This window comes from Ictalurus punctatus, chromosome 12 (assembly GCF_001660625.3).
Source record: "Ictalurus punctatus breed USDA103 chromosome 12, Coco_2.0, whole genome shotgun sequence".
Classification (NCBI taxonomy): domain Eukaryota; kingdom Metazoa; phylum Chordata; class Actinopteri; order Siluriformes; family Ictaluridae; genus Ictalurus; species Ictalurus punctatus.
The window spans coordinates 3,530,483-3,556,525 of NC_030427.2; the positions used below are offsets into that span (position 1 = coordinate 3,530,483).

Consider the following 26,043-nt stretch of genomic DNA (forward strand, 5'->3'; position numbering starts at 1 on the left):
AATTAATGGTGCTTGAAAAGCACTACTATTGTTATTTGGCAAACTTATTATAATTATAATTATTCTTCTTCTTCCACTTTTTTTTTCGGTGTGAAACTAGTCCCGCACCGTTTGTCGGAGATCGACGGTTGAGGTGTCAAATCGATCGGCTTATTGAGGAGAGGTGTGCTGTGCATTACGGAAGTGATCGGAATGTCGGCATTCCCGGTACGGAAGCGCAAAGTCGGAAAATTTCCCATAGACTTGCATTGAGTTGCGAAAGAATTGGCGCTCTACACCACCAGCTCTAAAAGGATTGCCTCCATACACGCCCGGCTCTAAAAAGTATTGGCGCCCAATCTGGCCGACTCTCAAAAGTACTGGCACCCCGCATGGCTGGCTCTCCATAGTATTTCCGCCCTACACGGCCAGCTCTAAAAAGTATAGCTGCACTACACGGCCAGCTCTCAGAAGTATTGGCACCCTGTGACTCCAGCTCTCAAAAGAATTGGCACCCTACGCCGTCAGCTGTCAAAATTATTGGCACCCCACTCTTCTGGCTGTCAAAAGTATTGGCACGCTACGCTTTCGGCTATCGAAAGTATTGGCGCCTGATCTGAATTTTGCCATGTCAAGCAGCACACATTTTCTTCAGGAAATGTACTGGTCTAGTTTATTATTATTATTATTATTATTATTATTATTATTGTGTGTGTGTGTGTGTGTGTGTATCTGTCTTATTATTTCTGTGTCTGTGTTATTATTTCAGACATCAGATATTTCTCATCTATATTAAATGTTTTCTACACATTTGATCATTTTAGAAAATGTTTGAAGGATTTTTACACGCACCCCTGCTCTCATCAGACAGAACCTCGATTGGGAAACACTGGGTTAGTTACTCGTCTGACCAATGTGTTTAACTTACTCTCCATCATCACTTTTATTCTGAGTAACGTTCATTATTCACACAAAAACTACTTACATACCAATCCTCACTAATATCAGGATACTCGCTCTCATTAAGGGAAAACCAGAAAAATACATTTCTGCAGATATTTAAGTAAACTTACTCAGCGTATGAGTTCTGCTTCTTTATCTAATGATCTGCTGAGTGTTTCTAGCTCCTGTTATTTTATTTTAGTTTATATATTTGTATAGAGCTCTGACAGTTGTTCGTGCACAGCTGAATGAAGTCACGAGATAATAAATGAAGGTGATGAAATGATAATGTGTGTGATGTAGATTTTACCAGACTTTTAATTCTGTTCTCTGTATTTGCAGCGTTTTCAGGCTTATACTTTCAGTATTTACAGGCCTTTGCTCGATGGATCAGAAAGCTGTCTGAAAACAAACCATATCCTACCTCACTGCCCCTCCCCCTCGCAGAATAAACAGTTAGGAAGTGAAAGTGAAAGTCAGTCTCCATTTTGTGTTGAGGGGAAAATACAGCATTTCAGGAGTAAAAACACAGTGAGTGTCTACATCTAAAGCTATAATATATAAACACACTGAATGTACACTAGATGCAGAAGAGTTTTGTGGGTTTGTACTGAAGTTTGAATGTACACAGGTTGTTTTATGACTTGATACAGAGACTATTTCCTGTAAGTGAACTCTGTGCTGATACAGGGTTTGATTTAACACACCGATGTTGGAGTGAAGTAAACGTGTGTCCTGCTGTAATCTGGAGAAGGAGACATGACCTCCAACATGAGTGTGTCTGGAGAACAGGACTTAAAGAGAGACGAGAGGTGAGTTACTTTTCCATTCACCAGCAATAAACACACACCGTCTCATGGAACAGATCTGTATCTCTAAACACTCACTAGTGTACAGAGGAACTAGACTTTGGTTTAAGGTGTTTAATAGCAGTGAATATATCACTGATCTGATCTAAGAACAGTGTAGAGAAATCATTCACTGAGAGAAGAGTAAAAAGGACTGTGTAATGTGGAGGAGAAGAGCAGCGTAGCTTTGAGTCAGTGAACTCTACAGGCTTTAAGACCCAGCTGAGTCAGTTATCTGTGATTGGGACTCCTGACATCAGTGTAATTCCTGAGGTATGAGGCGTGTCTCCTGTTTGAATAAGTGTGCAGACTGGAGCTGAATTAAAAAGATGGAATTATTGGTGTTTAATGATGAACACATTGTGTAACAGTGCTGAGACAGCAGAGTATTAATTATTGCTGATATTTCTGTTTAATTCTAGAATGATGGAGGGAAAGAGATCAGACTCACCAGAACCCAGCTGTGTGTCCATGAAGAGTGACCGGTCAATGCATCATCCAGTTAACTTCAGAGACGGAGCCAGTTCTCCTGATGTGCGGTCAGTACAGTGAGGTGTTTTACAGCAGTGTTCCACCTGATCAAACTCACTGGTCTCATTCTGAAGCCCTTCATGATCTTTATCAGGTGTTGAAGCAGTAAAACACTAAACTGTGCAGTGCTGCAGCTCTCGGACTGGCAGTGAGGAAAACTGCTTTAAGAGTTCAGTTCAGCCTGCAGTCCCTGAGCTGGAGGGTCTGTGGTGCTACACAACAACATTTACACCTGGGACATTAATGACTAGATCACTATTTTATTCATAAACATGTTAGTGTCAGTGAGAAATCCTGAAATCAGTGTATTGTGTTAAGAGGATAGTGTTAAATATCTGTCTCTGTATGTATTAGTGTGTGTTGTGTAGCTATGAATACATATAGTCTATATCACATCATGTGTTTTATTTCTTCACAGACCACAACAGAAGAAATCAAACCTCAGCAGAAATCAGCTGGACTCCATATTCAAGGTGTGTGTCTTTTTAATGTGTGTAACTTGTGTGTGAGCAGGTTGAAGGTTTTTTTTTATTTAAGATCATGACAATTTACTGATTTATTGATGTGCAGCAGCATTATGGGTAATCAGGCAGAATTTCAGCTGTAACTGTGGGAATAGAAAGAGACTTTTCTTCTTTTCATAAAATAAAAGCATCTCTCAGTGTGTAACATTATAATATTGAGATGTGTTCCTGTGTGTTTCTAACCAGGAGCTGGAACACAAAGTCATCACTCTGATAAAGAATGAGCTGAAGAGGTTTAGGAAGCTCCTGAGTCCAGATTACCCAGCATGCACTGAGAGGGAGGTGCAGGATGAGGAGGATCTGCACAGTGTCAGAGAGGGAGCGCTGAAGATCACACTGCACGTCCTGAAGAACATGAACCACACAGATCTCGCTCACACACTGCACAACAGTAAGAGCTCTGAGTCATGGCTTTATTCCGTCAGGTTCACTTCAGAGAGAGGAAATAGTTTTAGATAGGAACACTTTTAGTTTGAAGTTCGAGTTTAGTATCATGTACATCTGCTGCTTTTCTGTTCTGTTCGTGGTCCAGCTTGTGGTGACTCTGTACAATGGTCCTGTTCCTTCAGGAATATTTACTACATGAATCAGGAATGAACAGCAGCATTTGAATTTTACATTTAATCCTGTGTTCAGTGATTTTACATTAAAACATCTTATTACTGTGTTTATTAGAACTCGCCTCTGTGTATCAGACAAAGCTGAAATCCAGCCTGAGAGAGAAGTTTAAAAGAATTAATGAAGGAATCTCACAGCATGGAAGCTCAGCACTTCTGAATGAGATCTACACAGAGCTCTACATCACAGAGGGTTGGAGTGGAGACGTCAATAATGAACATGAGGTGAGACAGATTGAGACAGCGTCCAGGAGACCAGCAACACAGGAGAAACCCATCAAATGTAATGATCTCTTTAAAGACAAGTCCATCAGAAGTGTGCTGACTAAAGGAGTTGCTGGAATTGGAAAAACAGTCTCTGTGCAGAAGGTCATTCTGGACTGGACTGAAGGAAAAGCAAATCAGGACGTCACCTTCATGTTTCCACTTCCCTTTAGAGAGCTGAATCTGATGAAGCAGGAACATCTCAGTCTGATGGATCTTCTTCATCACTTTTTCCCTGAAATAAGAAAACTACAATTAGTAGACTCCTACAAAGTGGTGTTGATCTTTGATGGTCTGGATGAGTGTCGACTTCCTCTAAAGTTCCAGAAGAATGAGAGACTGTGTGATGTGACAGAGTCAGCCTCAGTGGATGTGCTGCTGACGAACCTCATCAAGGGGAATCTGTTTCCCTCTGCTCTCCTCTGGATCACCTCTCGACCAGGAGCAGCCAATCAGATCCCTCCTGAGTGTGTAGACCAGGTAACAGAGGTACGAGGGTTCAGTGATCCTCAGAAAGAGGAGTACTTCAGGAAGAGGATCAGAGATCAGAGCCTGGCCAATAAAATCATCTCACACATGAAGTCTTCAAGAAGCCTCTACATCATGTGCCACATCCCAGTCTTCTGCTGGATCTCAGCCACTGTTCTAGAGAGAATGTTGGGTGAAGCAGAGAGTGGAGAGATCCCCAAGACTCTGACTCAAATGTTCACACACTTCCTGATCTTTCAGATCAAACACAAGGACCAAAAGTACCATCAGAAATGTGACCCTGATCCTCAGCAGACCAGAGAGAGTATCCTGGCACTGGGAAAACTGGCTTTCCAACAGCTGGAGAAAGGAAACCTGATCTTCTATGAGGAAGACCTGAGAGAGTGTGGCATTGATGTGAGAGAAGTGTCAGTGTACTCAGGAGTGTGTACCCAAATCTTCAGAGAGGAGTTTGGGCTTCACCTGGGGAAGGTGTTCAGCTTTGTACATCTGAGTGTTCAGGAGTTTCTGGCTGCTTTATATGCATTTCTCTCCTTCATCAGCAGAAATGTAACAGAACAACCAACCACTGATCTGTCTGATCTTCTCAACAAGTCAGACATGTCTGATCTCCTCAGGAGTGCAGTGGACAAGGCCTTACAGAGTGAGAACGGACACCTGGACCTGTTCCTCCGCTTCCTTCTGGGTCTCTCACTGGAGTCCAATCAGACTCTCTTACGAGACTTAATGCCCCAGACAGGAAGCAGCTCTCACAGCAAACAGGAAACAGTCAAGTACATCAAGGAGAAGATCAGGGAGAATCCATCTCCAGAGAAATCCATCAATCTGTTCCACTGTCTGAATGAACTGAATGATCATTCTCTAGTGCAGGAAGTACAGTCTTACCTGAACAGAGAAGGTCACAGTCGTCTCAGTGGAACCAGACTCTCTCCTGCTCAGTGGTCAGCTCTGGTGTTTGTGTTACTGAACTCAGATCAGGAGCTGGATGAGTTTAATTTGAGTAAATATGACCCATCAGACGAATGTCTTCTGAAGCTGCTGCCAGTGGTCAAAGCCTCCAGAAGAGCTGAGTGAGTATTTTTATTTATAAATGTATCACTGCATGGTTTATTATTTTAATGTAACACTGAACTGCACTGTTTGGATTAATGCTGGTTAATAATTACTCTAATCATCTTTAAACAAACCTCTGGTACTGTTCCAGAAGAGTTTCACTTTTTACACCAACACGTTACGTCTGCACTGAGGGCGGGACCATGTGGACAAAACCTTCTATCACCATTTATTACCTTTTCTCTAAAACTGATGAAGAAATGATCTCTACAGAATAACTGCATGTCTTCATCACTGCTTTCTGATCATTTTGTGATCTAAACACCAGTGAAAGGCACTTTTTCTTTTCTCCTTTCATTTGAAAGTGACATTGAACAGAACTTCACAAACGAGAAGAGAAACAGAACACTGTCACCATGGGAACAATATGAATACAGCATGTGACACTGGTGATATAGAGGATATAGGAAAATATCTATCAATAGACATGACTGATAATTCTATTTTCTGGTCCTATGATGTGTATCAGCGTATCACACCGCCCAATCTGCACTGAGGGACACGTGAGAGTGTCGTGGAAAACAATCTTTCCAACCTAAGTTAAACACTTCAGAGACAGAGGGTTTGTAGATGCCAAAGATCATCAAACTTTATTGAAACAACAAAGTGAGACAGTCTGCAGAAAGTCTGAATTAAACACACACACACACACACGTCTTTATATACTTTTCTGAAGCAGTAAAATTATCCCTAGACGGGGCATTAACCTCTTCTTTCTAAAAACAAACCAATCTCCATCGCCTTCATGAATTATTCATATCTATATGATACCTTACATTTGTGGTGCATGCGTTGTGAGTTGGATTTTCTTAAAGGTTTTATTGGGACAAGGTCATTTTTTGCAGCGTATGAGCCTTGCGTTGAATTTTCTGAAAGGTTTCATCAGGACAGGATTTTTACCCCGTCCCAGATTTCCCCCTTATACCTTAATGACCTTCTGGCTTTAGTCCCAGCCTGGTACACTTCATCCTGGAAGTCTGATCTGTTATTGTGACACTGGTGTTGAAGCTTAAAGGGCTTTGATTGGAAACACAGTTCTGGTGAATGTCTAATTGCTCATTTATTGCCAGAGTAAAGCTGCTTTAGACAAAACACACGGTTCTTCTAACTCCGTTTACACAGGACATACAGAGATGCAGAAAAACACCTGATGTTCAGTAACACATAGACGTCTTCTAGCTCACTACACACTTACAATAAAACTTGATTAAAACTCTTCTGTGCTTTTCACTTTCACACCGACCTTGTTTGGTTTGGACTGATCAGACTTTCTCTTTAGATTGGATCTGGTGTGGGATTAGTTTACAGGATGAAAGAGGATTGTCCTCGAGGACGGATTTCCAGTTAGCAAAACCATCATAATAATCCCTCTGTGCAGATCAAAGGATACGTCCTGTTTATAATTTTAATCCCTAACAAAAAATGTGTGAATATTTACCATAAACAAACAAACAAACAAAGAAACAAATACATAATGCATGCACTGTGTGAGACGGATTTCCAGTTAGCAAATTAACTCGTTAACTTACTCCACACACTCACACACACTCACACACACTCACACACACACACACACACACACACACACACACACACACACACACACACACACACACACACACAGACTTTCACACACAGAGACTTTTTTTTTTTTTTTTTTACATGTGCTTCCCTTAAAATGGTTTCCATTATTCAAACAAAAACCCTTCTGTTTTCATTTCAATAATAATAATAATAATAATAATAATAATAATAATGCTGATGTGGTGTCCTGTCCTCTGATTTGTGTGTGTGAGAGAAACACACTCACATTTCTGTTACATGGTAAAGAGTAAGTGTGTTATGGCTGTGTGTGTGTTTGAGGTCAGTGTTCTGATATTTCATCATTTCTCTTCCAGGCTGTGGGGGTGTAATCTCACAGAGGAAAGCTGTAGAGTTCTGTCCTCAGTTCTCAGATCAAACTCCTCCAGACTGAGAGAACTGAACCTGAGTGACAATAACCTGCAGGATTCAGGAGTGAAGCTGCTCTCTGCTGGACTGGAGAATCCACACTGTACACTGGAGATACTGAGGTACACACACACACTCACACACACACACACACACTGTACACTGGAGATACTGAGCTACACACACACACACACACACACACACACACACACACACACACACACACACACACACTGTACACTGGAGATACTGAGGTACACACACACACACACACACACACTGTACACTGGAGATATTGAGGTACACACACACACACACACACACTGTACACTGGAGATACTGAGATACACTCACACAAACACACATACTCTCTCACACACACACTCACACACACACACTGTACACTGGAGATACTGAGGTACACACACACACACACACACACTGTACACTGGAGATACTGAGGTACACACACAGAGACACACACACACACACACTCACACACACACACTGTACACTGGAGATACTGAGGTACACACACACACACACACACAGTTTTCCTCTGTGGTGATTGTAATTGTAGTGATGTGATATTGTCATTGTTGTGTGTGAGATGAGAGTAAATGTTGTGTATATAAAGATTTTGTGTAGTTGATGTTTTCAGAGCTAAAACTGAGTGTGTTGAGTGTGAGAAGGTTTTCTTTCTTGCAGGATGTGGAACTGCAGGATTACAGATGAAGGTTGTGCTGCTCTGGCTTCTGCTCTGAGGTCAAACTCCTCATCACATCTGAGAGAACTGAATCTGAACGGTAATAATCCAGGAGAATCAGGAGTGAAGCTGCTCTCTGATCTACTGAAGGATCCACACTGTAACCTGGAGACACTACAGTGAGTTACTGACTTACTGTCTCTTTACTCTACTGTATCATACTGAATAATGTGTGTGTGTGTGTGTGTGTGTGTGTGTGTGTGTTTATGCTGATGTTGTGTGTTTACACTGATGTTCTTCTCTGTCTTACAGCATTGAGGATAATAAACTCCCCAGGACGGCGTATGACGGGAGTCTCACCTCAAAACCTCTTCTCCAGGTTCAAGCAGTCTTGGTGAAGAGTTAGAACCCGTCCCACATTTCCAGCAGTTTGGGAGCTGAATCATTAAACTTAAAGGGGCAGAGCAGAAACAAAGTCAAGAACAGGCAGAAGGTCGTACACAGGAGAAATCAACACACGTAACCAAATATCTGCTGTACAAAGCAACGGCACCGATCTGCCCCGGGGATGGAGACTGACGAGGCTTAAGTACACGTCCGGAAATGTACAGACAACTCATCCCAAAGGCGGGAGCAGGCGTGTACGAGATGTGATCGTCCAATGGCCAGCAGGAACATGACGCGTCGCAGTGGACTGGGCTTAAAAGAGGAGGAGACAAGACACCCATCCCTCCCCCGACATAGACACACGAATGGAACATAGTACAAACAGAAATACAACTGAGGACGTAACAATGGTCAAGTATCAAATAAAATGTAAACTTGCATTGATGAAGTTAATGTTGTTAGTAATTGTTTATAAATTACCATGGTAACCAGAGCTCCAAGGTATAAAAATATGGAGTTTGTCATCAATCAAACAGTAACCAGTTTTAATACCTAAAAAAGTTTACGTAGCAAAATTTAGCAAAGCGCTTTACAGTAAATTAAAATGTAAAATTAAACTAATGAAATGTTGTGCAGCACATGCTTATGTTAATGTTTGTTACATTATATGATCATATAAATAAATAATTACTCCCAAAGTCACCAGAATTGAAAGCTTTGGTGCTGTTAAACATTTAGAAATTGAGGTTGTGGTGACTCAGTAGTTCACTCAGTATATCTGGGTAAGACACAGTGAACGACTCACTGCTGGCATTCATGAAGAAGTCATAAACTCCACTGGAATAATAAATAGGATCTAATAAAACCATGAGTGGAAATTATTGGTGTAAGTTTGTTAGGATAGACTTCCTCCAACCTGAAACTATATCCTCCAGTCCACGCGGTGGCGGTAACGCGCCTAACAGCTGCGTCTCCGACCAGTAGAAATCACAGAAGAAGAAAAAGCTGCAGCGGGTATCTCCTGAGCAGATGAGTTATTACACCGAACTAATCATCTCCAGATTAAATTATTTCTGACAGTTTTGCAGTTAGATTTGATCCAGTTTAAACATAAAAGCTGGTTATTTTGTCTGTGTTTGAGGAATTAAAACTCCGTTCTGTTTTTAAACCCGAGGTAAGTTAAACGGAAGCTGTGCGGCCGAATCCCAAATTGATGTCATTTCCGGTTTAAGTGCACTACATTAGGGATGAAACAATGAAGGTCTACACCCTATGTAGTGCACTATTTAACTCATGGGGAGAGATTTGTTATTCTGTTTTAGCGGCACTATTTAAGTATAACCTTACTTTATCCTAAAATCCATTGTTTGCTCCCTGCTTATAGCAACTAAAATAAACAACACTGAGTGTAAAAGTGGCTAAGTCATTTAGCAGCTAAAATAACTTTAAATTCCTGTAATGTTTTAATGTATAAACTGCTAAACTGAGGTCAAGTTGGGTTTATATTGGACATTCACTGCACATTCGAGCTTCTCTCTTCTATTTCTCAAGAAATAAACACAAAAAGGACAAAATGTGTATGTGTGTGTAGTTGGCAAGGTCACTTTGTAAAGAAATACTACGCGCATGCGCACGTAAGCATTCACGTCAACATGTCCGCCATATTGATGAGGGAAAGACCGCGCTGTAAACAAATACAAGTAAACGGAGGAGCTGTGGTTTTTCTGGATAATAATTTACATGATTTACCGGAGATGATAACGGCATCGTTTTCAAAAACTTGCCCTTTGAAACCCGTTTTCCAAAGTTTTCAGGCCCCGAAACGCCGTCGTCATGGAAACGAACAGCCAAACCGCATCAGAAGTTTTCGGTTTTTATTTTAAAACGTTGTGGTGTAAACGGCCCCTTAACAACTACAGCAAAATGCTGCTTTTATTGCTGAAGTCTTTCTGTAAACAAATAGAAATGAAATAGAATTTTTATGATTCACACTATAATTCACTCCATTCTTCTCAAAGACAACTCTATTTTTTAAAATAATCAAGATTTCTTTTGTTAAAAAATCAATTTCATGATGCAGCTTATTATTAGAGCTGCAACTAACGATTATTTTCACAATCAATTAATCGATCGATTATTTTTTCGATTAATCTGATGGGGGCGGGCCAAACTTTCAGTGCTTTTTTTTGTTTATTTAAAATAAAATCCACAAACTGAGTGTTACAAATATAAATTCAGACTAAAACTTTACACAAATGTTTGTCCAAAACAGAAAAGAACCCAATACACACATACACACACACACACACACACACATACATTATATATATATATATATATATATATATATATATATATATATATATATATATATATATATATATATATATATATATATTATTAATTTAGGACTGTAGTTTAATTCGGTGCTTTTTGTGAATCCATTAAAAAATAATGCATAAGTACTTATATATAATATAAATGTAAACTAACTAAATAAGATAAATATATATAAACATTTATAAATAGAGTTATATAGATAGCATTATTTTTTATGGACCAGCAACGCGGCCTCGTTACTAACACTTTATTTTCAGTGCTTTTTGAACTGTCTCTCAGCTCTAAATAGTTCCGCGGTATTTGTGTGGAATTGGGATGAACGTCTAGTTAAAGGGTTGATGTCTCGCTGGCGCAGTGATTTGTTCTTTAGGAGTGTTTTTCTCTTGAACAGCTCTCTGTGTGGAGACTTGAGGTAGTTCTGTAGTCACAGGTGCACAAATCAGTCACACAGCTCCAGCTCCACCTGCGCCTCTCGCAGGGAAACGGTTTCTGTGCACTGGCTCCGTCCCAAATCACCTTGTATGGAACCTCTATCTCTAGTGCACTAGGTGCGGTAGAGACTCCATTCGTTCAGACCGTGTGTAGTGTACCTAGATACGCAGTCGTGCAGGATTTGGGCACAGGCCACGCTAATGAAACATCATCCATTTCAAGTTGCTATTCTTAAACATTTCACTAAAACCTGTATGGAAACGTTGCTGTTCAGTTGTTCTATTAGTGCAATTTCAACCAAATACAGTGGAGTGTAAAAGTTTGCACCCCCTTTTGGTTTCTTTTGGACGGAAGGGTGTTAAATGTCCTAAACACTACACAATTTGACTGTAAGTATAAGTTAATTTTATTATCAGACTCAGATATCCATGTTAATATTTTTAATACTGATTAGTGTTAAATGACGGGAAAGAGTCAACACATGGAATGGTCATGGCAGGACCATGGCACCAAACCTCTCCAAATGGCACAAAGCTTATAAAAATGACACATAAAAAGCCTTTAAAAGTTGCAGACTTCTAGAAATAGCAAACAATTATTATTATTATTATTATTATTATTATTATTATTATTATTATTATTCTTTTAAAGGCACAAAACATCTCCGTTTGATTTTCTCAGCCTCTGAGTGGTCAATCATGTCAAGTTTGGGCTTGTTTGAAAGCTAGAAGCATTTACAATTGGTCCAAGTGGGTGTCAATCAAGTTAGACTGCCCAATTATAATTTAGGAGGCGGGTTGTTCAACATAGCCAAAGCAGTTAGCTTTTTTTTTTTTTTAAGAATGTGTCTCAGTTCCGTTTATGGCTAATTACTAAATTCCAGAGGAGTGGGATATCAAAACACTTAATGCATTTTGAAGAGGACATTTGTGACTAAATATGGAACTTTGCGTTTGTTTTCTTCAATAAAGCTGATGGACTTTATACCGATGGAAATGTGCGTGATTTATAAAACCGCGAGTGAACTGGATTTTCGTCTATGTAGGAAATGTAAGGTAGTAAACGTTTACACAAGACCGATCTTTGGTTTAAATGTGATAATTTTATTGTGGCAGTTGTATACGGTGTTTTACTGTCAAAAAAGCTTTAGTCCTGCTCTCCGATTTATCTCTGTCTCAATGTTTTCATGGAGAGGTGTGAATTGTTTGCCCAGCAGGGAGCTCAAACTCCACCCTTTCCCATTCCCCTGCACACTAGCAGTTAAGCACACAGTCATGAAACTGCACACACAGAAAGCCACCAGTGTCCTGACTAATCTTATACCAGAACTGCGGTGATACAATAATTCATTTATCTATACTAATTGGAAATGTCCGATAAGTAGTTTTCCATTCCGCCGGCGGAATGAACGCTAGTGTCGGGGCGAAAGGGGTTAAAAACTTGTTTATTATACAAATTATTAAATAAGTTTTAATTGAAAATACATTTGATCGTAGAGGAAAAGGTAATTTCTCTAACTCGGTGCAGTTCGTTGGTTGAAATGAATTTAAAGTTGTCATAACTCAAAATGATTGATGTTTTGCAAACTGTTTCGTTAATGTTTTGTTGAGCCTGGACATTTGTTTTTAGAGCGTACTGACAACCTTCACAGCCGTATTAGACCTGTAGTCCAGCAGTGCAGTGAGTGTGATCTGTTTGGAATGGTTTGAGATTTGGATAGATCAAGCTAAATAAAACACTTAATACACATGGGTAATAATGTCTGTTTTTATATTATTTAAGGTTTTATGCGAAACAATCCAAAATGATGTACAATTAAAGGTTAGTATAATTAGCCTACACTAAACAAGTTAAGTGATATGTGCACACATACTAATCATGGGTCCAAATATTGCTAAATTTAGCTGAATTATAAAAGCCATTAGTCGTACTGAATGAAGAGTCGTTTGGGAGTTTATTGCTGAGCCGAATGAACTGACTCACTGAAAAGAGCTGGAATAACCCATCACTAAATTTGTGTATCTTTAATTCCTGTATGTCACATATCGTTGCGATCGCAGTAGAACAGGTTTATTTAAGAGAGAGACAGGCAGACAAATCCAAAACGTGATCCACAAACGTAATCCAGTAACATGCAAAGTTCAGGCGATCGGCAAACAGGCATAAAGGGACGAGGCAGGAATCAAGGTCGCGGTCATGGAAATACAGGGTCGAGAAACAAAACAAGAAACATGAACTATAGCGCGGGACTGGGGGCAGAGAAACCAGCCTGAACTAAACTATTGAACCTAGACATGAACTAAGACTATGATTATATATCGTAAGGACTCTAAACTAAGTGACTATAACTCATTCAAACTACTCTAATATTCCGCGCCGTGTGCTGGGAGGCGCGCGGTATATACACATACATAATCAGCTTCGTAATGGCTGACGGCTGAGAGCAATTCGGACACACGTGACACAACGGCCAATGACGGAACAGGGAGGAGACATAACAAATGCACGTGTCCAAATGTCACGAATGTCAACAACGAAAAAGCAGGTGCTCGCTCACCTCATTCACATGCTCTTCAGCACGCTGCTTAAAGGGGAAGTCGTGACATTGTATGTGTCTATAAAGCTTTACGTGCCCTGATGTTGCCATGCCAACTGGTCACTCGCGTCCCGATTGCAATGAACTCAAAGCGATAAATAAATAAATAAACAACAATAATAATAATGTAACTGCTGTTTTTCTAAGTTGAGCAGTGTAAGTGTGAGTTCTTTTGGCGTGAGGTATTTGTGTTGCACTGTGATGAATAATTTGCTGTATATTCCTCTTTAAACAGTGCCTATGTCCAGTGATGAATAATTAGTAAGATTTGATGGTAATATTAGTCTACACTTATTTTCAAACTTTTTGTAACATGTTTTCTGTCTATTCCAGATGTGTTGAGTCCTTCACATTAGAATAAGATGAATAGTTAATGTTGAATTAGGATTTGCATGGATTACATGTGTCTGGATCGGACAGTGTTGCATGTTACGTGGTGGTTTCTTTTGCTGTTGATGTGACCTGTTGTGCTGATGTGGGTCTCACTGCAGTGACATGTTTATTAGTTTAGTTCAGTTACAGTCTCTTTGCAGCAGTGTAGTTTGAGTGACTTGTTTCTTTACTGAACCGTAGACTGTTGAGTAGAATAAAGTAATGTGTGAATATACAAATATATATTATATATGGTGTGCTATGGACATGTAATACAATTTATACGAAACACAAGTCTCAATATTTAAATAAGACAGTGCAATGGTCACAAACACGAGGAATGGAGCGTATACTGCACAATCTGTGAGTGAATTGAAAGTCTTTATACTGTGGCTGTGATTGTGCTGTGAATTTAATGCAGGTGTGTGATCTGGGATTTGCAGTGCATGGCAGAGATGTTTGTGGCCCGCAGTGCAGGATGGGAAATGTAGTTCGTGACATGAGTAGACTTAACACCAACTTAATAGGATCAAATACAGTTTAAATGAAATGGATACATTTATAATGGAACTTTTTTACGCCTTTCACAAATGGCGCTCAGCGAAGGAAACAAATTTGTATTAAATTGAAACCAAGCTCATAGATGATAAATTTTGTTAGACTAGTTAAATACACATGCGCATTACTCCTGATTAGAGATATTTACAGAAAGTGAACAGTTTAAATGTCATGTATGAAGGGTCTGAGTGATATTTTGAGTGTGGTACAGTTGTAAGGTAATAAGGGACAAAGGGGTGCATGCACGTCTACCCTTTAAACTAAACACTATTGTTGTACACAGTAAAAACAAATTCAATAGAATGTTTTGAATAAAAATTAGTGGGATAAAAGAGACTAGAGAACTGTAAATACATGTCTAGATCTCAACCTCATTTACTCTATTTTAGTTCTGTATTATTGGGATTATCACTCGTTAGCACAGACGGGATATTAACATGTTAGATTAATGTACATCACAAATAGTCCTAGACTAAAGGATTTAGTTTTTTCATTCACCAGATGGATATTAAGAAAGGAATTCAGGAAGGGAGAAGAATGAATCTTTGTTGTATTTTGTTGTATTTTTGCAGACAACAGACTAGAACTCTTTGACAGATTAACTAAACATGAGAGTAGAAGACCCCTTTATGAGAGGGGGTATTCCAACAAATGATATTTGATTAGAGAAGTACATTACACGAAGATGAGAGAACTGAAGGGATGGGAGATTAAATCAAGTATTACAAGAAAAGCAGGGAATTAGCCATTACCTGTGGAAAGAGCCATTTTATTTCTCTCTTTATTTATTTAACCTTTATTTAACCCGAATAGCCTCTCTGAGATTACTTCAATTATTTTTAAATGATTTAATAGTAGTTAGTAGTAGTTAGTTCCGTCCGCGCAGCGGGGCGCATCGGGCAACAAGCATTCGCCAGCGGGCTCGGTCGGAAGCGTCGATTTCCACATCTTCCCACTTGACATCGAGCGCTCGTAGATCTTCCATGAATGTTCGTCGCCAAGTATTCCGCGGCCGCCCTACTCTTCTCTTCCCCCGTGGCGGCGTCCAGCGCAGCGCGGCGGTGGTCAGACATCCGTAGAATGTGTCCTGCAAAGCGCATTCTTCGCTCTACGACCATTTCTGCCAGGCTGCGGGAGTTTGTTCTTCTTAGAATTTCTTCATTTGAAATACGATCACGGTATGATACACCGAGTATTCTTCTCAGGCATCGTTGTTGAAACACATTCAGCTTGTGGATGACTGCCCTCGAGCTCTTCCAAGTTTCAGATGCATAGATGGCGGTTGGGATGATGATGCTATTAAACAGGCGAAGTTTGCTGTTGGTGTGGATAGTTCGCCTAGCCCAAATCGGTTGTAGCTGTTGGAAGACTGCAAATGCTCTGCCGATTCTGCGATTGACATCCACGTTAGTCCCACCATCCGCAGCCACAATGCTGCCAAGGTAGGTGAACTGTTTGACTTCTTCGATCAGCTGGTTGCTCACCGTGATCCGCACCGGTGTCATCCGGCCGACGGCCATGACGTTGGTCTTGTCAGTGCTGATCCGTAACCCAACTTTGGCTGCTTCGTGCTCCAGGCTAGTGGTCATCTCCTGTAAGACTTTCCCATTCTGCGCCAATAGCACAATATCGTCGGCGAATTCCAGGTCGGTCAGGCGTCCCTGGCCTGTCCACGGAATTCCAGACGCTGGCTGTGTTAGTGCTCGTCGCATGACGAAGTCCATCATCATGAGGAAAAAGAATGGTGAAAGAATGCAGCCCTGTCTGACTCCAGTCTCGATGGTGAAAAAGGCAGTATGACCTGTGTCCGTCCGGATGCAACAGCTAGAATCCTGATATAAGTTCTGGAAAATGGCGATAAACCGCTGTGGAATGCCATATAGCCGTGCGATGTTCCAAAGCGATTTCCGGTGGACGCTGTCAAACGCCTTCTTAAAGTCTATAAAGTTGACCAAGAGCGGTTTCTGATATTCGGAGCTTTGTTCAATGATGTTTCGAAGAGCAAAGATTTGTTCAGTGCACGACCGACCGCTTCTAAACCCGGCCTGTTCGTCCCGTAGAGCCTGATCAACTGCTCGCAGTATCCGTTTGAGGAGGACGAGACAAAATACCTTGCCTGGAACAGACAGAAGGGTGATGCCTCTCCAATTGTTACAGTCTGCAAGATTACCTTTCTTAGGTAATTTGACGATGACACCCTGTCTCCAGTCATTTGGGACACGTTCCATGTGCCAGCAGTCATTGAGCAGCGTAGTGAGCACCCGTACAACTTCATCACCACCCACTTTCAGCATTTCTGCTGAGATTTGGTCAAGACCAGGTGCTTTGTTGTTTTTCAGATGACGAATCGCTGCAGCGACCTCAGCATCCATGATGTCGCTCATGTCCACTTCCAGCTCACAGGAAGGAGGAAAGACTGTAAAGTCGTGCGTGGCTACGGGAGCCGGCTGGTTTAGGGTGTCTTTGAAATGTTCCACCCAACGCGCGTCCTGCTCTTCTTTGCTAACTAGCATCCTGCCGGTTGTATCCCTTATCGGCCCAGTGGAACCGCTTCGGGCCCGAGTGAGATCTCTGACCACACGAAAAAGAGTCCTGCTGTCACCCTGGTCCGCAGCCAGTTGTGCTTCAGTGCCCTTCCGGTCCAGCCAGTCCTTCTTGTCTGCTCGGCAACTCCTCTTGACCCTGCGGTCGAGTTCTCGGTACGCCTGCGTTGCTTCATTTCGCTCCTCTTCGGTCTTTGCTTGATCGCGCTGATGTTTCTTGACCCGTCTTTCATCGAGCAACGACCATGTCCGGTCCTAAATCCACCGTTCTCGCTGCGTTCCACGCCGTCGACCAATCGTTCTCTCTGCCGTCTCTATGGCAGCATCCTTGATCTGTGCCCATTGTTCTTCGATGCTGGCCGAGTTGTCAAGAATCTGGAATCGATTAGCGAGTTCAATGTGGAAGTGCTCGGCGTTCACGCGGTCCTTCAATTTCTCGGAGGCAAATGACCGAACGGTGTTGCGTCCGGCCACTCTTTTCAATTTTAGTCGGATTGAAGTCACAAGCAAGTGGTGATCAGATCCGACGTCGGCGCCGCGAAAAACCCGTACGTCACGTAAAGCCGAGCGCCACCGTCGATGGATGCATACATAAAATACATCCCGTAAAATCTATCTTGCTACGGAAACAACAAGCAAAAACCAGCGGTCTAAACAAATGATTTAATAGACCAACATTATTTAATCTATGCAGCAATATTTCATGATCCACTGTGTCAAGCCTTTTGATAAAACAATAAACAGGGAAGTGCAGTAATCACCTTTATCTAGAGATTACACAATATTGTAAAATAGTAAACTAATATATTTATCTTTCATATCAATTCTGTATTTTATTCTTCATATACACATTACAAAAAAATAGTACAAATCTAATCAGCCCCTTTGGTCTACGCCAAATATCTTAGTTCTGAAAATCTTTTCAGCTTGCTTTAGGTAGAGTTTCAATTTTCAGTCTCAGTCGGACCTGGACAGAGTGCACCTTCTCCTGAAATCTTGTCCCCGACAGCAGAGCCACTTATTGGCAACTAAATCAAAGACTAAAAGAAATATTTACAAAAGATTTATGAAGTTGCTTGGATATCAGTGAGCACTGATTTTGTTTCCAATTTTCAGTAAAATTGAGTACATTAATAAAAATAACCAAATACGCCAAGCATTTTCTGCAGAGGTGCTTACTGGAAACTTACCCCTCGTACTGCCTACAAAAACTGGGCATGCAGCATGCAAAGTTCTGGTGTCCGCTTCTCCACTCTTTAGTAGGTTGAACCAAATCCCTGCTGAACCCTGTAGAATAAGTGAAGTGAGTGCCATGTGCCTCATGATCATATTCAAATGTAGACATGATTACTAGGTTCACTAACACTTTTTGGTGGAAGTGCAACACCAACATCAGGAAACACAGCTTCAAAATCAAGTTCATCACTCATCTGAGACAGAACAGTCCATTTTTTAATGATATTGAGATAATGAGGAACCGTATGGGTGTAACGTAGAATACACTGCATGTCAGGCCTTACACGGTGGTGTAGTGACATTGGAGGCAGAGCAGAGAGACAGAGTGGTGAGGCCATGAGCTGTAATGGTATCTTCTGCAGAGCAGAGGAGTAGGGGATGTCCTCAGTGCAACCACGCAGTGGAGTAATGACTTCAGCTGAGTAAGGAAGCAGAGCAACCAAAGTGGAGCAGGGAGGGTGGGAGATGATTTTACCTAGGTTGTGAGCCCCCTCCTCAAAGAATTTCCTGAGGGGGCACCTGGCATTGAGCCATTTGAGTGGCTCTGACCCAACTTCCCTTCCCCAGTAGTTCCCACATCAGGCAATTTTTCTCCCCTCTACAAAGGTATGACAAAGAGTGGCCTCAAAGTCTGGGTTTAAGCATCCGGCCTGGCAAGTGCAGGCAATCCCAGTTAATCAGCCTGGAGTGTTCTGGGTAACTGAGTTCTCCCACACAGCAACTCTTGCTGTGCACTGCTGCTGTCTTCTGCTGACTGTGCGAGGTGTAGCACAGCCTCTTACACCTCACTTGTGCCTTAATACGTCTTAAAATGCTACAAGCAACATATGGAGAAATGAAGCATTTGTTTTAATCCTATGTGCCATGATATGGCAATGACAATTCCATGGATGCAGCATTTTCTTTTAGTGAAACACAACACAAGTTTTAATGCATTAAAAAGCCCTTTTTGCTGGAAAGAAACAGAATGGTAATGGGTAGCTGATTGGCCTACAGTGAGTGACACATCATGTGTAAGTGAGTTCTTAAAAGAGCCGGACACTGCCAGTACCAGCAGTGTGATCCTGACTCCAGGACAGGAGTCAAAATGGGAAAGGCACAGCTGCACAATAGCATTCCAAATAATGAGACCCCTTGCTCACAGAAACAGCACACAGGCCAGTATACTATTTCCCAAAGCACCAGCTCAGCCTAAAACGTCTCTTTACGTAAGTGCCTGATGAATGTGAAAGTGTCAGGGTTGGACTAAAGTCGGAACAAACTGAACCAGTGGACAGAGAGTATCACAGCGCGTACTCTCATTTAAAAAAAACAGACATGGAAAAGCATTAAGTATTAAGTACATTGGTAGTTGGGCTATAATGCAGAAGAGTGACACGGCACTACACACAGCCAGCTGCTATTCCTGGGACAACACCACCGATGGACTCTGCATGGTCAGATGGGAGAACTATGCAATAATACATTTTATTTGTCGCCGCCTTTCATAACACTCAAGGATACCTTATAAGAAAGACAACATACAAATATCACAAAAATCACCGCAAGCGGTGATTATCGGGAACCAAGCACAAACTGCTTGTGTACAGTTATACGATTGACCATGTCTCTTTTCAAATATAATACAAGTCTTTAAGTGTCTCTACATGGAAGTGTTATTCTATGTACTATATTACAATATACAAATAATATTGTCTTCATTTTAGTTGGACAGCAATGCATTCAGTCATGTCTAGCAACTTAACAAATGTTTTCAGTATTTAGGATATATAAAAATGAAGGTATTTTGAAGATCACAGATTTCTTTTGCAAACGGATTAGGCTTAGATGGTTTTAGACTTTATTGCACTAGACGGGAGAGTAGTGCGCAGTGTAAGTGCATAGTGTAAGTGTACAGTACTTCATTTAGGACACTACTTTAATATTTACTCTCCGAAGCGTGTTTTCAGTACAGAAGTAATGTAATGAGTAAACGCACCGTGCAGACCAACTAATCGAAAATGAGATTCGTTTCCAACGATTTTCAGAATCGATTATTATCGATTAGTTGTTGCAGCTCTAAATATAATATAACATTTGCAATCACTGTGATGGAGAAAATATGGAATGCAAAGTGCAATCTTCTTTATTGATCTATTTGTTTATATCCCTATTCCATTCATTTCTACGGTTTAGTCATCTGGTGGGCGTGGTTGAGTGCGCAGGTGCGTCATTCAAACCGAGCGAGACAGCTCCTTTCAGGTAAATTGAGGTACTTCTGTTGGTTGTATGAATAAAACACATCACAATTCTGATTAGCATAGATTTACTACAGGTGCATTATTATTATTATTATTAGTAGTAGTAGTAGTAGTAATTATTATTCCTCTAGTTCGCTCTTTCAGTGTAGCGTTTGTACTTCTTACACGTTAAACAATCTCCATTATTGCGTTTTAAACATGGATATGACAGGATGGATTCCTCAGCTTGCCTTAAATTGACTCTTTATGACAATGGGAAACAATTCTCTTACAGTTCCTGTGAATAAAAGCTAAAGAGTCTCAAACTCTTATTTATGAGGCTCATCAGGGCTCATACAAGCTTTTAGTCATTTAAAGTAATATCACTTTACTCTTAACTGTTCTTTGTGAGTGGTTTTTAAGATTGTTTTCACTGTAAACTGTCCTGTGGTATCTGTCATTGGTCTCTTTTGTATTACTGGGTGTCTTGTTTACATCCAGAACTGTGTGTGTAAGTGTGCACTGTAGGATCGGTATAAACCAGCAACAAATTCCTTGTATACTCCAGCATACTTGGCCAGTAAAACTTATTCTGATAACTTGGGTTTGGACCTGCATGAAGTTGCCACCCTCACCCAATGCAAAATGTCGGCAAAATTGTCTCAATCGTTTGTGCTCCGTTTGTGCCATAAAAATTTTCGTTTGTGCTGCTTCGATTTTGAAGATATTTAAAAGAATATTCATAGGTCATTCTGAGGTCTCTCAGACTCCCCACATGCTCCTAATTCACCACAAATATTCTCAATCGTTTGTGCTGCTTTTGTTTTTAAAATATTAGACATTGACTTATAGGCACAAATCTCCTTGGTGTGAGCACACTTTGAGTCAAAGTGCTGAAGACTTTTTCAAGACAAATCATATCATCATTTGTTCAATAAACAATTCTCTTTACTTCATTCACTGGTCTCTCAATATTGAACTTTTCATTTATTTACAAGGAGAATCATGTTACACTTCACTCCCACCACTAGGTGTCAGGGACACTTCTGTTCTCGATGCTCTAGTGGAAATTAGTGTTAGTATAGGGAAAGTCGATATAGTTACTAAATCAAAATTCTGGCCAGTGTAAGTACAATGTTTTAACACTGTCAGTTACAATAATATTAGTTAACTTCAATCATAATGGTAAAACATTCAAGAGAGCTAAGATTGTCAATGTTTATTGAACAGAAATCTCACTGCTAATACTAATATGGCTAATGTAGCTATGAAATGCTAATTACCGCTGCACATGGTACCCATGTTAGTTTTTTTAATACATTGTGCATCTAAGGGTCCACATTACCATATTGGTCCTAATATAAGATATAATATCCTTATACATTATTACTAGATTATATTTTCCTTGTATTTTGGCAAATACAGTCATACATGAAAACATGTTTATACTGTACATGACATTTTTTGCATCAGGATTATTTCAGTGGGTAATTATGTTTTGCTTATGCCAGATGCCCAAGAAACCAGCAGTGGACAGGGATTCCATTTTCACAGTCCTCCCTTCATCAAAAGAGGCCATAGTCCAAAATGTCAACATAGCTACTCCTAATCAGAGCATCTGGACAGAGCTTAGTGAGCAGCTAGAAAACAAGATCACTGCAAAGGCTCTATATACTTTTGTTAAATTGAACAGACAACATCTGGACTGCTTTAGGGTTTATTTATGAAAGTGATCATGAAACAAGTGGCAGTAATGATGACACTCATTTTGAGCCAGGTCCCTGCACATTTGTCTTTAAAAGAGCCAAGGTCTATCCATCAGCCGCAGAGAAATTCATAGAAATCAGAGGCAACTGTGAGGAATGTCATGGCCACATTCACATAAAATGTGACGGAGAGCCTGAAATGAACAGCCCAGTGGTGCTCAAGTGCTGAATTAAAAACACTGACTCCCTGCACACTGGCTGTTCGAAGCATGCGATGTCTGGTAACTTGCCTGTGCAGATAGTCAAAGAACTGTGTGAGGAAAGAATGGAACCCTGTTTATGACAACGTGGCAATTTTTTGGAGCACACTTGGTAGTGTGCGGAAGCATCGGCACGTCCCTAATAGCAAGTGCACACAGCTGAAACATTCTGTACTATTTTAACATGTTATTTATTCCACCGTGGCAGTTGTTCAGAGCACATTTGTAAGCATGCGAAAGTATCGGAACGTCCTTAAATAGCAAGAGAACACAGCTGAAACATTGTAATTTTTAAGTATGTAATTTATTCCACCATAGTAGCTATTAAGGGCACATTTTTAAGCGTTTAAACGTCCCTAATAGGCAGAGCATGCCGTTTTTTTGCTGCAGGATGGTTCCTACTAGGTCTGCTAATGGGACCGCCCTCCTGACTGGCTGCCTATAAAGTCACCCGCTCTAGCGGTGCTGAGCAGCGAGATGTCACAGAGAAGAGTGTGTCCAGTTTGTCGGCGTTTCTACACCAACGTGCAGGCTCATCTCGCCCAGATTCATCAGCAGGGTCCAGAGGAACGCTGGCTTCACCTGGCGGCAGCGAGCGAGCGGGTGATATGCGGGTGCTCTGGACTGCCCGGTGTCTGCATGTGGCAAGAAAGGTTTCCGCCGGCTAGACTGCCACCTGTTCCACCTTCACCAGCTCGCCGGGGACACGGTCAGGAAGCTACTGCTCAGCGCCAAAATAAAGCTGCAACAACTGCAAGCTTTCGGTGAGACGAACAAATCTAAAAGTTGCAAATGTTCTGAACTGATCGAAAAGTAGCAAAACTCTCCGCAGAATTTGAGCGGCTGCAAGCGCTAGTAGCCCGGAAAGAGTAGTGGCTCTGTGGGTGAGTACCTAAACTATCTCTAGGCCTATTTTTATTGTGTGTGGGCGGCGGACTCCAGGTGGTCGCCCGGGGTGGACGTCCCAGGATGAAATTTGTTTTTCTTTCACTGATCCCCCCCCCCCCTTTTTTTTCTCTTTTCCAGAGCCAATGTTAAGTGTACACGGCTTGGCTGACAAGTCTCAGAGATGTCCCCAAAGCCGCGGCCAACGGCAAGCAGGAGAGGAGACACGTCGAGCGCTTCCTTCACTTTATGTGGGCCAACACAGACAGTCCCCTGGCAGCTGCTGGCTCATTACCCAAAAACTGCACTAATACAAAATGTCCCAGTGAGGCCTTCCACACCCATCAAAATATTGCCATCTCACTGTTTGACAGAAAAAAAATATAACAATGATGCTTTAGAATTAGATAAATTAAGTTTCTGCAAGATATGAATCGAACTATTCATTTAGAACTCAAAAAGTACATTAATGGCTTTAGTAATGACCACTGTGTATCCCATGTAGCACACTAACCCTAATGTGCATGACCGCATGTACTATGTTGCAATAATAATAATAATAAAATGTATTATTATTATCACCAAATAATCACTTCACTGGACAGGAGCGCCGTCTTTATTGATAAACAAACTAACAAAACACAAGAAACGCGGTCTATGCTGAACAGGACTAGCTGGATCAACCATGGAACTACAGTCTAGGCATTACTCGAAAACAGAACATGGAACTGAGACCGCTAGCATGCTACACGCATTCTAACACAGTGCTAAAGCTATACTCCTTAAACACTACTAACGTTACAAACTATAATACTGCGCGAAGTGCGCAGCCACACGAGGGGTTTAAATAACCAACATAATTAAACTAAAGCATAGACACCTGGAGAAATAAAGACACACCCTCGAACATAAGCCAATACCTGGACAGGAAGTAAATCAAAACAAACGAGCCGCGCGTGTCCATATGTCAGAGTCTCGTGCACGCGCGCTCTGCAGCAGTCTTTGTGCTTCGACGCCGCAGCGCCATCCACCGGCGGAAGCGTAACAGATGTAAAAACAGACTTAAAAACATTGAGTCATTTAATACAGGTCAACTGTTTTCTATTATACAAGCAGCGTGTGTGTGTTCTGTTTCATTTCATTTTCTTTTCAGGGATAAACATACTGGAGGTTTTTTGTTGATCTGGCACAAAATTAAATGGAACTAAGTTACATTAAAAAGGGGGAAACTTTGGGTACCAAGGTTATAAGTTATAAACTAGAGAGAGAGAGAGAGAGAGAGAGAGAGAGAGAGAGAGAGAGAGAGAGAGAGAGAGAGAGAGAGAGAGAGAGAGAGAGAGAGAGAGAGAGAGAGAGAGAGAGAGAGAGAGAGAGAGAGAGAGAGAGAGAGAGAGAGAGAGAGAGAGAGAGAGAGAGAGAGTTGGCATGTGGTCTGCGTCTCTGTAGCACCGCTGTTCTACAGTAAGTGCTGAGGGCGAGACCTGAATATCGGGCTGCCAGATCGCTTCATTTCAACTATAACTATTAAATGGATGGGAGTGGGGGATGGGGTTAACATTTGACCAACCAAAATCATTTCAAAATTGAGACGTAAAAGTCCTGAGGTTACAAAGGAACCCATCGTTTTGCAGCTGATTTAGAATTAAAAATGTCATGTATAAGTCTGCATAATGAGTCTTTATTGGTCACATATGCAGTAGAGCACAGTGAAATTGTTTTCTTCACATACCCCAACATGTCAGGAAGCTGGGGTCAGAGCACAGGGTCATGATATGGTGACCTGACCTTCTGATCAGTAAACCAGAGCCTTAACCTCTAAGCCACCTCTGCCCCAGTGGTGAGAGAAACATGAATGTCCATAGCATCTATTACTTCTTACCCCACTATTTGCCAAATAATACAAATATAGACTTCTAAACACCGCTATTAAAAGCTTAATAAGAGAATACTGCAATTTTTGGGAAATTGCCGTTCCCGAGTTTGGCCACACGAGGGCAGTCATGTTCCATCCAGCACAACACACGACGCCTAAAACAGAAGGTAGGTTGTAGGTATTTTACTATTACTACTACTACTTCTAATAATGACCTCAATCGAAGTAATTAAATACGTAATGAACATTGTTGTCTATATAGCTGACCTCATTTTTCTACACAGCGAGTTAAAGGCGCACAACTATCAGAATCCCAGTTCATAATTGTGTTTGATTGGCCAAGTAGAATAAAGTGTGCGAGGAGTCCGACTCTTTTTGAGCTTATTGGACATTACGCATTGCTGTAATTATCTCATTGGCACTACTTAATTGCTCATAGTTTATTTGACGAATGCAACTGCTGCGACATATTTTGCCAATCTTAAGCTCAGCCGTCATTCTGGAGGCGCAGTTTTGGTTGATGCATGACATTTAGGTTCAAACACAGTGTGTACATCGACTGTAACACAGATAGTGAAAATGGAAATGTGAAAAGAGAAGGCCAGTGATTAGAGAGAGAGAGAATGGGGAAGAAGAAGACGTTAGCAGGTGAAAAGCAGTGCCTAGTGTTTGT

At 41.1% G+C, this 26,043-nt stretch overlaps 1 protein-coding gene across 5 annotated transcripts; it reads left to right on the forward strand.

Annotated features, from left to right (window-relative positions):
• The first annotated feature begins 1,347 nt into the window (after positions 1-1,347).
• On the forward strand, positions 1,348-24,337 carry LOC128628796 (NLR family CARD domain-containing protein 3). 5 transcript variants are annotated; one of them, XR_008397497.1, is made up of 9 exons: positions 1,348-1,452; positions 1,612-1,733; positions 2,192-2,308; positions 2,719-2,773; positions 3,011-3,215; positions 3,500-5,264; positions 7,206-7,379; positions 23,003-23,496; positions 23,639-24,337. XR_008397497.1 is itself a non-coding variant. In XM_053684488.1 (9 exons), the coding sequence occupies exons 2-9, from the start codon at positions 1,681-1,683 to the stop codon at positions 8,367-8,369; spliced, it is 2,640 nt and encodes an 879-aa protein (XP_053540463.1). In that variant the 5' UTR covers positions 1,348-1,452; positions 1,612-1,680; the 3' UTR covers positions 8,370-9,231. The 5 variants fall into 5 exon arrangements, 3 of the variants coding, with proteins under 3 accessions (XP_053540463.1, XP_053540465.1, XP_053540464.1); XR_008397498.1 differs by lacking the exon at positions 7,206-7,379 and adding an exon at positions 20,603-20,668; XM_053684488.1 differs by lacking the exons at positions 23,003-23,496; positions 23,639-24,337 and adding exons at positions 7,966-8,142; positions 8,276-9,231.
• The last annotated feature ends 1,706 nt before the right edge of the window (positions 24,338-26,043 follow it).